General features: G+C 34.5%; 1 protein-coding gene across 1 annotated transcript; it reads left to right on the top strand.

Annotated features, from left to right (window-relative positions):
• Window positions 1–326: 326 nt before the first annotated feature.
• LOC149949214 (uncharacterized) lies at window positions 327–1,262 on the top strand. Its single transcript, XM_090169386.1, has one exon. It carries the CDS (start codon window positions 327–329, stop codon window positions 1,260–1,262), a length of 936 nt encoding a protein of 311 aa, XP_090025512.1.
• Window positions 1,263–11,835: the final 10,573 nt, after the last annotated feature.

Below are 11,835 nucleotides of genomic sequence, written 5' to 3'. Positions count from 1 at the left end.
GTACCGCGCGCTAACTCTCACGTGCGAGGATTTATTATTAAAAAGAAACCATTAGATAGATACGTTGGTTAGTGACAAGATGTTGTTAAATTGTATTCCGCAAAATGTATTAAAGTTTATTATTAATTGCTAATTGAAATAGTTAATCACCACCACCAAACATTACATTGGCGACGGAGCAGTGTTCGAATCTTCGGGGGAAACAATCATACCAATTACAATCGTAATAATCAAATATTAACTAATTGATCCTTAGTTTTTTTTTGCCACGTCAGCTTTTAAAAAAAATCACGCGCTTTTGAAATTTTTTGTTTTGAAAACAAATAATGGCGCTGTATCTTCCCTCCGTTCCACCTTTCGATGTTCACACCGATTCAGCGAATTTGAATGCGGCATGGACAAAATGGACTAACAAGTTCGAAAACTATTTATTAGCATCTGATATAAAAGACGTCGTTCGCCAAAAAGCACTTTTGCTACATTGCGCTGGAGATAAAGTTCAAGATATTTTTGACGCTTTACCAGGAAATAAACTAACCGCCAACTATACAGACGCGAAGGCTCTTTTAACTAAACATTTTGCACCAAAACAAAATGAAGATTTTGAAGTATTCAAATTTAGAGAATCTAGACAAACCGAAGATGAATCTGTAGACGATTACCACGTTCGTTTAAGAGCCTTAGCAACGTTTTGCGCTTTAGAATTAAAACGGCATATCGTGCAAACTTGCAAATCTAAGAAGCTACGGCGGTTAGCTTTCGAAAATCAATCTTTAACTCTGGATGAATTACTTCAAAAGGCACGTCTAATGGAGATGTCAGAAAAACAGGCAACCACAATTGAGAAAATCGCTCATAATGGAACTCCAACTCAAGGAGTTGCCAATCATCTAAGAAACAAACCAAGTAGATTTCCTCAATCACATCATTCCCGTGATATAAACCGTCAAGCTTCTACAGTTTCACTCAAAACCTGTGGCCTGTGTGGGGGTGCGTACCCACATCCAAATAAATCTCAGTGCCCAGCGAAAGGGAAAACATGTCGGCGTTGTGGAAAACAAAATCATTTAAGTAACGTTTGCCGTTCAAGTACTTCCATGCCTTTCAATAATAATAAACCATCATTACCGAAAAATAACTCTGGTACTTCGCGACCAAAGGGTAGAATCAACGCTATTAAATCTGGGCATACATCAGAAAAGGATGACGAGTCTGAATTCCTTTTTACCATCTCACATTGTTCTGATCAACTATCTAGTTAATTACCCCTACTGGAGGTTTTCATCGGAGACAATAAAGTAAAATTACTTATGGACACTGGAGCAAGTATAAACCTTTTAAATAACCGTACCTATCAAAATATGAATGTCAGACCGCATCTTGAACCAACCACCTTATCGGTTTTTTCCTACGGATCCAGTACGCCACTTAAATTGCTCGGAAAATTTGGAACCACCATACGCACCAATATCAATCGAACTTATTCAACTTTTTATGTGACCCGTGATCAAGGGAAATCATCACCATCAATCATTGGCTATCCAACTTTAAGAGAATTAGAAGTCATATCACCGAATCGCCTTCAATCAACTGTCAACGTACTAACTAATGAAGATATTGTATCTAAATATCCTAAGTTATTTAACGGGATCGGCAGAGTTAAAAATATCAAAGTCAAACTCGACATTGATCCAAGTGTGCAACCTGTTATTCAACCGCATCGCCGAATTCCTTTTCATCTGAGAAAAGCATTGGATGTAGAGCTCGATCAACTATTGGAAGATGACATAATTGAACCAGTAACCGGTCCTACGACTTGGGTCTCACCAGTCGTCTTAGTTCAGAAGGCGAAAATTTCTAATCAGGACATCTCAACTTCACAAGATCAAATAATGAATCCTGAAGATGTTCTTTTAACTGACGAGATTAAGAAAATTCGTTTATGTGTTGATATGAGAATTCCCAACACAGCTATAATTAGAATCCGTCACGTTATGGCTACTATCGAAGACGTAATTCAGAAGCTCAATGGAGCTAGCGTTTTTTCGAAACTAGACCTAAATAAAGGATATCACCAGCTTGAGCTGGACGAATCATCAAGATCAATTACGACCTTCAGCACTCATCGAGGTCTCTATCAATATAAGCGACTTAGTTTTGGAATTAGTTCAGCAGCTGAAATTTTTCACCACACCATCTATTGCATTATACAAGATATTTCGAATGCGCTTAATATTTCTGACGACATTTTAGTCTTCGGAAAGGATATGGCGGACCACAATAAAGCCCTTACACAAGTTCTGAAAAGACTCGAAGGAAATAATATCACCCTCAACGCCAATAAATGCGAATTTCGTAAATTGGAATTAAAGTTTTTCGGGCATGTGTTTGGAGAAGTAGGTCTATCCGTTAATCAAACAAAAATCAAAACATTGCAAAACATCGAACAACCAAAAACTCCTGATGAGATTAGAAGTCTCTTGGGTCTGGCTACCTATTGTTCGCGTTTCATACCAAATTTTTCTGACCTCATGTTACCATTGAGGAGTTTAACCAAGAAAGATGCTCCTTGGAATTGGACAAAGGATCACGAATCAGCTCTTCAAACACTAAAATCTCACTTTCAAAAGGATACTATTCTATCGTACTTTGATCCGTCTAAAACTACAATTATCTACGTGGATGCCAGCCCTACTGGACTTGGTGCAATATTGACTCAAAAAGGCTTCAAAGACAAAATCGCGATCACCTCATTTGCCAGTAAGGCTTTAACTGACGTTGAAACTCGTTATTCACAGACTGAACGTGAAGCTTTAGGAGTTGTTTGGAGTTGTGAACATTTTCACCTTTATATTTATGGATCTCAGTTTACAGTGGTAACTGATCACCTTCCACTATTAACCTTACTCAGAAACCCGAAGGCGAAAACCTCTGCTCGCATCGAGAGATGGAACCTTCGATTAGCACCATATGACCTAAAGCTTGTATATCAGCCTGGAAAATTGAACCCAGCTGATTATCTATCCAGACATCCGAATAAAATCACCGAACATCTACGTTGCTTATCTCCGGCAACTGAGAATCATGTCAATATGATCGTGCACTATGCTATACCAAAAGCAGTTACTTATGAGGAAGTTAAGGAAGCTTCGGAAAATGACAAGATTGTCAAAGCAGTTATCAAGTGTCTTCAAACAAATCTTTGGCAACTTCAAGACTCCAGCATAAACAGAGATATTCTCCAACGATTTAAAAACGTCCAGTATGAACTTTCCGTTATGGATGGAATTTTGGTACGTGGGCACTGAATTTACGTTCCTACGTCTCTGCAGGACAGAGTGATCGCAATAGCCCATGAAGGTCACTTAGGCTTAGTGAAAACTAAGCAACTTTTGCGAACCAAAGTTTGGTTTCCAAATATGGATGCTCGAGTCGATCAAGTAGTCCGATCCTGTATTCCATGTCTCGCTGTAGCTCCGCAGACTACGAAAACACCTTTACTCATGACTTCGCTCCCGGAAACTCCGTGGACACATCTAGCGATTGATCACCTTGGCCCATTTAACAATGGAAAATATCTCTTAGTCATTAATGATGAACATTCTCGTTATCCTATGACTGAAATTGTTCTGTCAACTTCATTTGAAGCAACCACAAAAGCTCTGGACAAAATATTTGCTCTTTTTGGACTTCCTGATGTAATCAAATCTGATAATGGTCCACCATTCAATTCACACGCGTTTCCTGAATATCTTTCAAGTTTTGGAATTCAACATCGAAAGATTACACCTCTTTGGCCGCAAGCGAATGGTACAGCTGAACGCTTCATGGCTTCATTAAACAAGGCTATTCGCGCAGCCGAAGTCACAGGAACTGATTGGAAAGATGAAGTTCAACGTTTTTTAATAAGTTACCGAAATACCCCTCACTCAACTACTGGTCAGCCACCATCAGAACTTTTCTTTGGACGGACTGTCAAAAGCAAACTACCATCTTTGCCTTCATCAAATTCAGAACATACTGAGTTACAGAAGCGAGATGCTCTTGCTAAACAAAAGATGAAGAGGTATCATGACAAAAAAAAACGTGCAAAACCACATCAATTTCAAATAGGGGATCACGTATTAGTGAAAGCTAATCGGACCAACAAAATGTCACCGTTCTTTAATCCGGAACCTTACCAAATCGTAGCCATAAATGGTTCCATGATAACAGCTGAAAAAAATGGACAACGTATCACCAGAAACTCATCTTTTTACAAAATTATTCCACCCCCCTCTACAGTCTTACTACCAGATAAAAAACTGAACGAACCTAGAACGCCAGTTCTATCCGAAGCAAGATCTGATACTCCACCGGTCGAACAAGGTACTCCCAGACGCTACAATTTGAGACCACGAATATTGCCCACCTCAACGGCTCATCAATGAAAGACGTATTTAATTGTATCGTTACATTTTAAAGGGTTTTGTTATGTGATAAATATTTAGTACCTTACCTTAAGACATTTTCTTAAAGAAAAGGGAGATGTCATGTTTATACTATTTTCATTATTTAAAATGTACCGCGCGCTAACTCTCACGTGCGAGGATTTATTATTAAAAAGAAACCATTAGATAGATACGTTGGTTAGTGACAAGATGTTGTTAAATTGTATTCCGCAAAATGTATTAAAGTTTATTATTAATTGCTAGTTGAAATAGTTAATCACCACCACCAAATATTACAACAGTGAAGACAAATTTCATCACAATATCATTAGGGTTATTCCTTGTGACTTCACTTTAACACTAGCCCTCTTTTTCATTTTCTGTCTTAAATGTATTTTTATATTGATGTTAAAGCTTTGCCAGTAAAAAGTACCATCATCTTAATTGACTAATGGTTCTGTTCTGTAATAAAAGAAGGAAACGGGATTTAAAATTTTTTTTTTATTTAATTTTTTTTATATTAAGTTTAACGAATGAAATATTAATTAACATCGAGCTTGTAAGTATATAGCACCGTGTTAAAAATGCTATAGTTCCTAGAATGCATTTTATAATAAAATCGTTAGTTAGTTCATATATCGTTTCATCCATTTGATAAGCAATTGAATTTTAGTAAAATTGTGTCAGCTTGGACTGGAATATAAACGCTGGAAGAAATAAAAAAGTTGAATATTACAATTTAACCATGATTTTAAATTGAAAGTTAAAGGATGGTAAGCTTTAATTAAATGACGCACTGACTGTTTCAGTAAATATTGGTGCGGCATCTTAATGATTTCATGCTTTGAAACTCTTCAATTGTGAGGCCTTCTCTTCTTAGAGACACTACTAATTTTGACAAGATGCACACATCTGCAGAGACAAAAACACAACTCTAAATGTACTTAAAAGAATACAACATTAGAATTTGAAATCACATAATAATGTTAAACATTGTAAATGCAAATTCTCTTGGAGATTCAGAGGCAGTGCTAGGAGGTTATGGTCGGGTGTACCCAGTAAATTGGACTTTTTTTTATAATTTTAGACCCCATAGAATAATTTGAGGCCGTCATATTTATTTCATAAAGCTGGAAATATACAGAGTGTCCATTAAAAAATGAACCAGGGCGAATATCTCAAAATCTGTTTTAGGTGCGATTTTGAAATTTTCAAGTCGTATACAATATGTAGGGGGAAACCTACTGCGAAAATGTCGATGACCTTGAACCATGTCTTCAAGGTCAACCAAAAACTAACTCGAGAACCGTAAGTGCTAGAAAGTTGGTTCCAATTAGAAAAGTGTTCCGCGTGAGTTTGTTAGTACAAATAGCTTTGCACTGCTCGGTTTTGACCAATATTAAGCCAAAAAATGCTATATGTAAAACAAGAAGGTCATTAAATTGATAAAGTGTTGAAAGCGAGGTTTGGGAACGGATAACTCTAAAGATACTCGTGTTAGAGTACTTAAATTTGCTACACATCCTCATCAGGATTGAGCGTCTTTAGTTTCAAATTTCAATGACCTTGAACTATGTCTTCAAGGTCACCCAAAAACTAACGCGAGAACCGTAAGTGTTAAAAAGTTGGTTTCAATTATAAAAGTGTTCCACGTCACATAGTAGGTCTAATTAGCTTTGATTCGATCGGATTAGACCAAAAGGAAGTCAAGGGCATTTTTAAATGTCTTTGAAGACATGGTTCAAAACTACTTTGACGAGAAAGCGGTGATTCGCAAATTTCCTATTCGAACCTAGTTTCTAAACCAAATGGATCACGAGATAATAATTTCAATGACCTTAAACCATGTCTTCAAGGTCATCCAATTTTACAAACTTTAAACCTTCCACCATATTGAGTTTGTCTAGCAAACTTCGATGTAACACGAATTGGTTTCGAGTTATGTGGGTTTCTTTCAATTTTCATTTTAACGACCTTTGTGATTTTGAAAAAGAGTTCCTCGACTTCCTATTGGTCAAATTCGATCGAATCAAAGCTAATTAGACCTACAATGTGACGTGAAACACTTTTCTAATTGGAACCAACTTTCTAACACTTACGGTTCTCACGTTAGTTTTTAGATGACCTTGAAGACATTGTTCAAGGTCATTGAAATTTTTCAACTTAAGAGCCTCAATCCCGATGCGGATATGAAGCAAATTTCAGTACTCTAACACGAGTATCGTTAGAATTATCAGCTCCCGAACCTCGCTTTCGAAACGTTATCAACTGAACGACCTTCTTGTTTTTCATCTAGCATTTCTCGGCTTCCTATTAGTCAAATCCGATCAGGTCAAACCAACCTGTACTTAAAAAGTCACGTTGAACACTTTTCTAATTGGAACCAACTTTGTAACACTTACGGTTCTCGAGTTAGTTTTTGGATGACCTTGAAGACATGGTTCAAGGTCATCGACATTTTCACATTAGGTTTCCCCCTACATCTTGTATACGACTTGAAAATTTTAAAATCGTACCTAAAACAGATTTTGAGATAATCGCCCTGGTTCATTTTTTAGTGGACACCCTGTATGAAAATTCATCTTAATGCTTCCGGTAATAAAATTTAAATATAATTTTAAAGAATTAAAAAGTAAACCGCAATTGTTTTTGGACACCCCTTGATAGGATTGAGGCCCTTCCTTTAACATGTCGTTTTTGCATAGATTATCCGTTTAAATTAAATATTAAATACTCAAATTTGAAATTTGATCATATTCGTTACAACTTTGTTTGGAAAGTCTTCTCAGTTTGAAGAATAGCCTCCAAGAAACAGAACTTACCCTAAATTTAAGCAGCAAATCGGGAAAGTATGATCAGAAATTTACCAAAAAATACCCAACTTTAAACAGAAATTCTAAAACTTTTAAGATTAAAAAGAAATTATAAGTTGTATAGAAAACGACATATTAGCAATGTAAAGTATGCCTTAACTTAGCTGAAAATCGATCAGCTTTAACGGAGATAAAATATTAACAAGATACTTGTACACAATTAACTCAAATATTTCAATTGCAGATTGCTCAAAGCCTCTCGCGATTCATAAAAACTAAGTTGGATGTTTGTCATTCTCGGTGGGTTATCTTACAACTTGTTAGTTGGTAGCTATTAAAATTTGTATATCTTTGAAATTAATATAAAAAATAAATTTAATCTTTTAAGTCCGTTATCAACAGTTCCACAGCGGTGTATAAATTGTTTAACAATATTGTGCTATGTCCATACAATCTAGAGAGATTATTCGTTAATTAAACACTCCTCAGATTAAAGAGAGTAAAACACTTGCAGATTAGATCAAGTTTTATTTAAATATGTTTCTGGTTAAATGTTTTATTAGTTTCATCTAAATTATCGCGCCACGAGAATTGACCGAATTTAAAATTGTATTTTACGTACGACACAACCATTACATTACGGTATTAAGTAAATTTATTTACTTGCTTTTTTACATTAAGAAGGTTTAGTTTTTTCACAAGCAAAAGGAATTTTAAGATTGACGGAATCTTGACTTTCCTTGCTACGCTTATATTCTTAATTTAAAGCTGTACTCTTTCATATTGAATTTTTGGATCAATGTTTTTCAGACAAGCGCTGCTCACACTAAAATTAATATGTAGAACTGTCAGGTCGATAAAATGTTATAACTCAAAAAACACGATCTGCAGTGACTGCAGTGCACAATAATCTTTCAATATCTTTTACTAAGCGTCGATGACATTTTAGCTCGAAACAATCTTGACTATAAGTGATAGCGTTTTCTTTTTAAATATTTGTGTTGGATTTTTTTTATATATATCAACTTATTTGCTCAGATGGAAAAAATAACAATATTTTATTTTTGTTAAACATTTTCGCAATGTGCTAAAGAGAAAAAAGCAGGTTTGATATAAATTATTCTAATTATATTTTAGCCCACATTTAATCCTATTTTTAACGACGACTTTCCATGACTAGTTTTAAAAATCGTGTTTTACTTTTCATGTTTCTTATCAATCAATATTTTTAATTTAAAAAGAAATAGAGGGAATCTGGTTTTTTTCGTAATTATTGTATTTTAAAAATTAAAATGGGATTTCTCGATTTCCATTTCACCGCAAACTTAGTAGAATATAAATTAGTAGGCAATTTCTCCCGTTTCATTACAATTATATTTAACCACCAAATCATACTAACTACTAGGTAAATGTTTCATTTGAGCTTAAATTATTTCGAACCATCAAAGCTCAATAGAAATAATTCTGACCATAACAAGTTTCGAGGAAAAGTGCTTGGCAAATTGGTCGATGAAAGGTTATCCTTAAAGAAGTAGACCAGCCAACATTGATTTCTTGTAAGAGGTTGGCACAACAAAGTTGTAATAACATAATTATCGATATAATTCAAATCGCGCAAGTGATACACTTATTTAAATAAACAACTGGTATAAAAGGCTTTTAGTACCAGACGGAAAAATATATTATTTTTGTTTTAGGTCTTAATGGCTTAACATTGTTATATCACACTTTTCCCATTAAAGGTTTTCATCTGAAATCTAAAGCAAATATCGTACCAAAGTTTACAATTTGGTTTTTTTTTTCAAAACCTTTCTACGATTGCGACTTGATAAACAATGTAAAAATATCAGAAAGCCATTGAAATCACAATACTGAGCGTTTGTGCACATAATTTATGCAAATTATTAAAAAATTAACACTAAAACATTACTGATTTTACACATTATTGGCTGTTTTGCAACTTGACGTAAGTTAAATAAAGTTTTATTTTAAGATAATGGTGCAAAATGAGTACGATTATATGAAATAAGATTAAAACTATTTATTGGGTCTCAAAACTATTTAAAAAATTTCATACCTTTATGATGCCAAATTTTATAATATTGGCGCACAATGGAACGCCAATTATCGTTATTTTGGTCACCAGGTTTCAAATTTAAATATTTTGCGCTATTTGGACCAAAATTCCAGTGAAATTATAGTTTGACAAGTCGTTAAGGACGTTTTTACTTAAATTGCAATTGTTGTTTGGGTGTCTTTTATTCTCGGTGTTGAGTTTTTGCCGCCAATTTGTAAAATCCACAAAAATATCTGTTTAGTTTGTTTCGATAGTCGTAGAAATGTTGAAATAAATTTAAACGGTTCAAAAGTTCAAATAACCTTTACAGATTTTTATACTACAAATAAAAAGTAAAACCACGGACATTAACTGCCTATAGAAAATATTTCCTTTTACACTACATTTTCATGGAATGATGAGCTAGTCGAACAGATCATATTAGCTTTATATGTATGATTTTTTAAATTATCTGTGCAATTAATTGGTTTTAAGAATTGATCTGCATGATGTACCTGTACGTGATAAAGACTTTAAATATTGTTATCATATATCAAATCCAAGCTTCCAAGGTGTTAAAAATTATAATTGAATTAGAGCCTCGACGGCTAATGGTATTTTTAAATCCAGTCCATCCGTTGTCCATTAACAACGAATCCAAGCAGTACTTAAACGATAATAATGTAAACGATACAATTCTTGTTAATAGGTAATAATATAAATTGCGCCATTTGGCTTGCCCAACTACTTGATTTTATGTTGCCTTTCAAGTCGGAAATTTGCAACCGCTTGATTTGAATATCGTCTGCTATTTGTGTTCCTGGAAGTAACTTCTAAAATGTTCGTATTAAGGGTCTAAATATATTTGAATTTTCTCTTATTCTTAAAATATATTTTTCAGTAACAAAAATGAAGAAAAAAGCTGTAAACAAGAAGGTAAAACTTTCAATTGGTAATTGGACAAAACAACTAAAGTTAGTTCCACTAATATTTAAAGAAAGCTCAATCGCCAAACACCATTCTTCAACAAAGGCCGAAAAACATCTAACTTGGGGATATAGGATGTGTAAATGCAATAAAGTATCCGAAGGTGTAAGTCCAGGTCCTACAGCAACAGAGGAATCTGTAATCTGTATTAAACGTAAAGTAGAGGGCTCTTTCACCCTTTATTCTAAATATTATGTAGCAATAAAAATACCTGCTTCCGATAGTATTATAGAAAGAGCTTGGTGCGGATGTAAGGATGGCGATGTCATGTAGGTGTGTGTAAGCACGTTGAAGCTTTATTGTGGTTCATTTTGGACTGTAAAAGAGTTCCGAACGGAAGGTGAGATTTACTGCTTAAAAATTTGGGGCCACCTGAAGCTACGTAAAGAAATAAAGCATTTCTAAAATCCATCTTCAAAGGGGCTGACCTTTCGAAAAACAAGTACGTGCAAGGAGGATTGAAAAACGAAGAAATTGCAACCCAGAAATACCTAAGAATACATCCTAATTCCACAACGTACGCAGTTAGACTCTGCATGCGTCAATCCAACTCTTCTGATGTTTGGTGCCTCGCCAGATCATGTGGTACATCAGCAAAATACAGGGTATGGACTTCTCGAAATTAAGACCTTGGCAAAATGTTAAAAAAAAGAGTCTTAATATTGAAGAAGCTTTTCCAAATCCCAGGTCAAATGGGGTTGACCGGTTTCTCTTGGTATGACCTATTAGTTGATTTTTGCGGTGATAAGCCTGTTTGGGATAGAAACCCTTTTGATCCAAATTTGTTCCACTCTGAAATTGTTCCTAAGCTGTTGGGATTTTATTGAGATCACGGCCTTCCCTACCTAGAAGTACAAAACAGATCTTGAACGTTCTGTGATATTTTGATGAATTTTAAATGACTAGGGGAAATGTAACAAAGTTTATTGCGATAAAATACCATGATATCATTTTTAACAGAGTTGTTACATCAAGTAAAGGTTCATTACAAAAATTAACCAGGAAAAACATATTTCCCATACCTTATTCAACTTCCCAGCAAACACAAATCATCCCTGGGACGTCCCAGCATGGTCCATAGAGCCCAGCTTGGTCCCGTTCAAAATTCGTCCTACGGGATAAATAACGGACGTCCCATTTTAGTCCTCGTAGAACCAATTTCGCGACATCCGATATTCAGCCCAATCGACGTCGCATGGATCTCCACTATTCGTTCGAAATGTTTCGTCCATTAATGCTATCTAGAGGTGCGTTTATCAGCAATTAATTTTAATTTTTTTCACCTGTATTTGTATTTGAGCTGATAATGATTAATGAACCACAAAATATTAATTTTATTAAGAATATTATTATTTAAATTTACGAGTTTATTTAACGTGAATTAATGAAATTACGTATTAAATCAAAACTACTTAATTATTTAATTAATTTTATCTGTTCTTAATTTTTATATTTTTTTATATTATTATTTTCTTAATTTTTATTTCCATTATTTTCATTTGTTGAATTATTTCTACAATCACAGCCAATTACTGCGAAAAAGCTGATC

The sequence above is a fragment of the Leiobunum rupestre genome, chromosome 3 (assembly GCF_980474605.1).
Source record: "Leiobunum rupestre chromosome 3, qqLeiRupe1.1.hap1, whole genome shotgun sequence".
Classification (NCBI taxonomy): domain Eukaryota; kingdom Metazoa; phylum Arthropoda; class Arachnida; order Opiliones; family Sclerosomatidae; genus Leiobunum; species Leiobunum rupestre.
Note: the sequence above shows the minus strand (reverse complement) of the source record. Positions and strands in the feature narration are given on the sequence as shown.

Coding starts and splice junctions, on each gene's coding strand:
- LOC149949214 (XM_090169386.1), top strand. CDS start 327: ATGGCGCTGTATCTTCCCTCCGTTCCACCTTTCGATGTTCACACCGAT.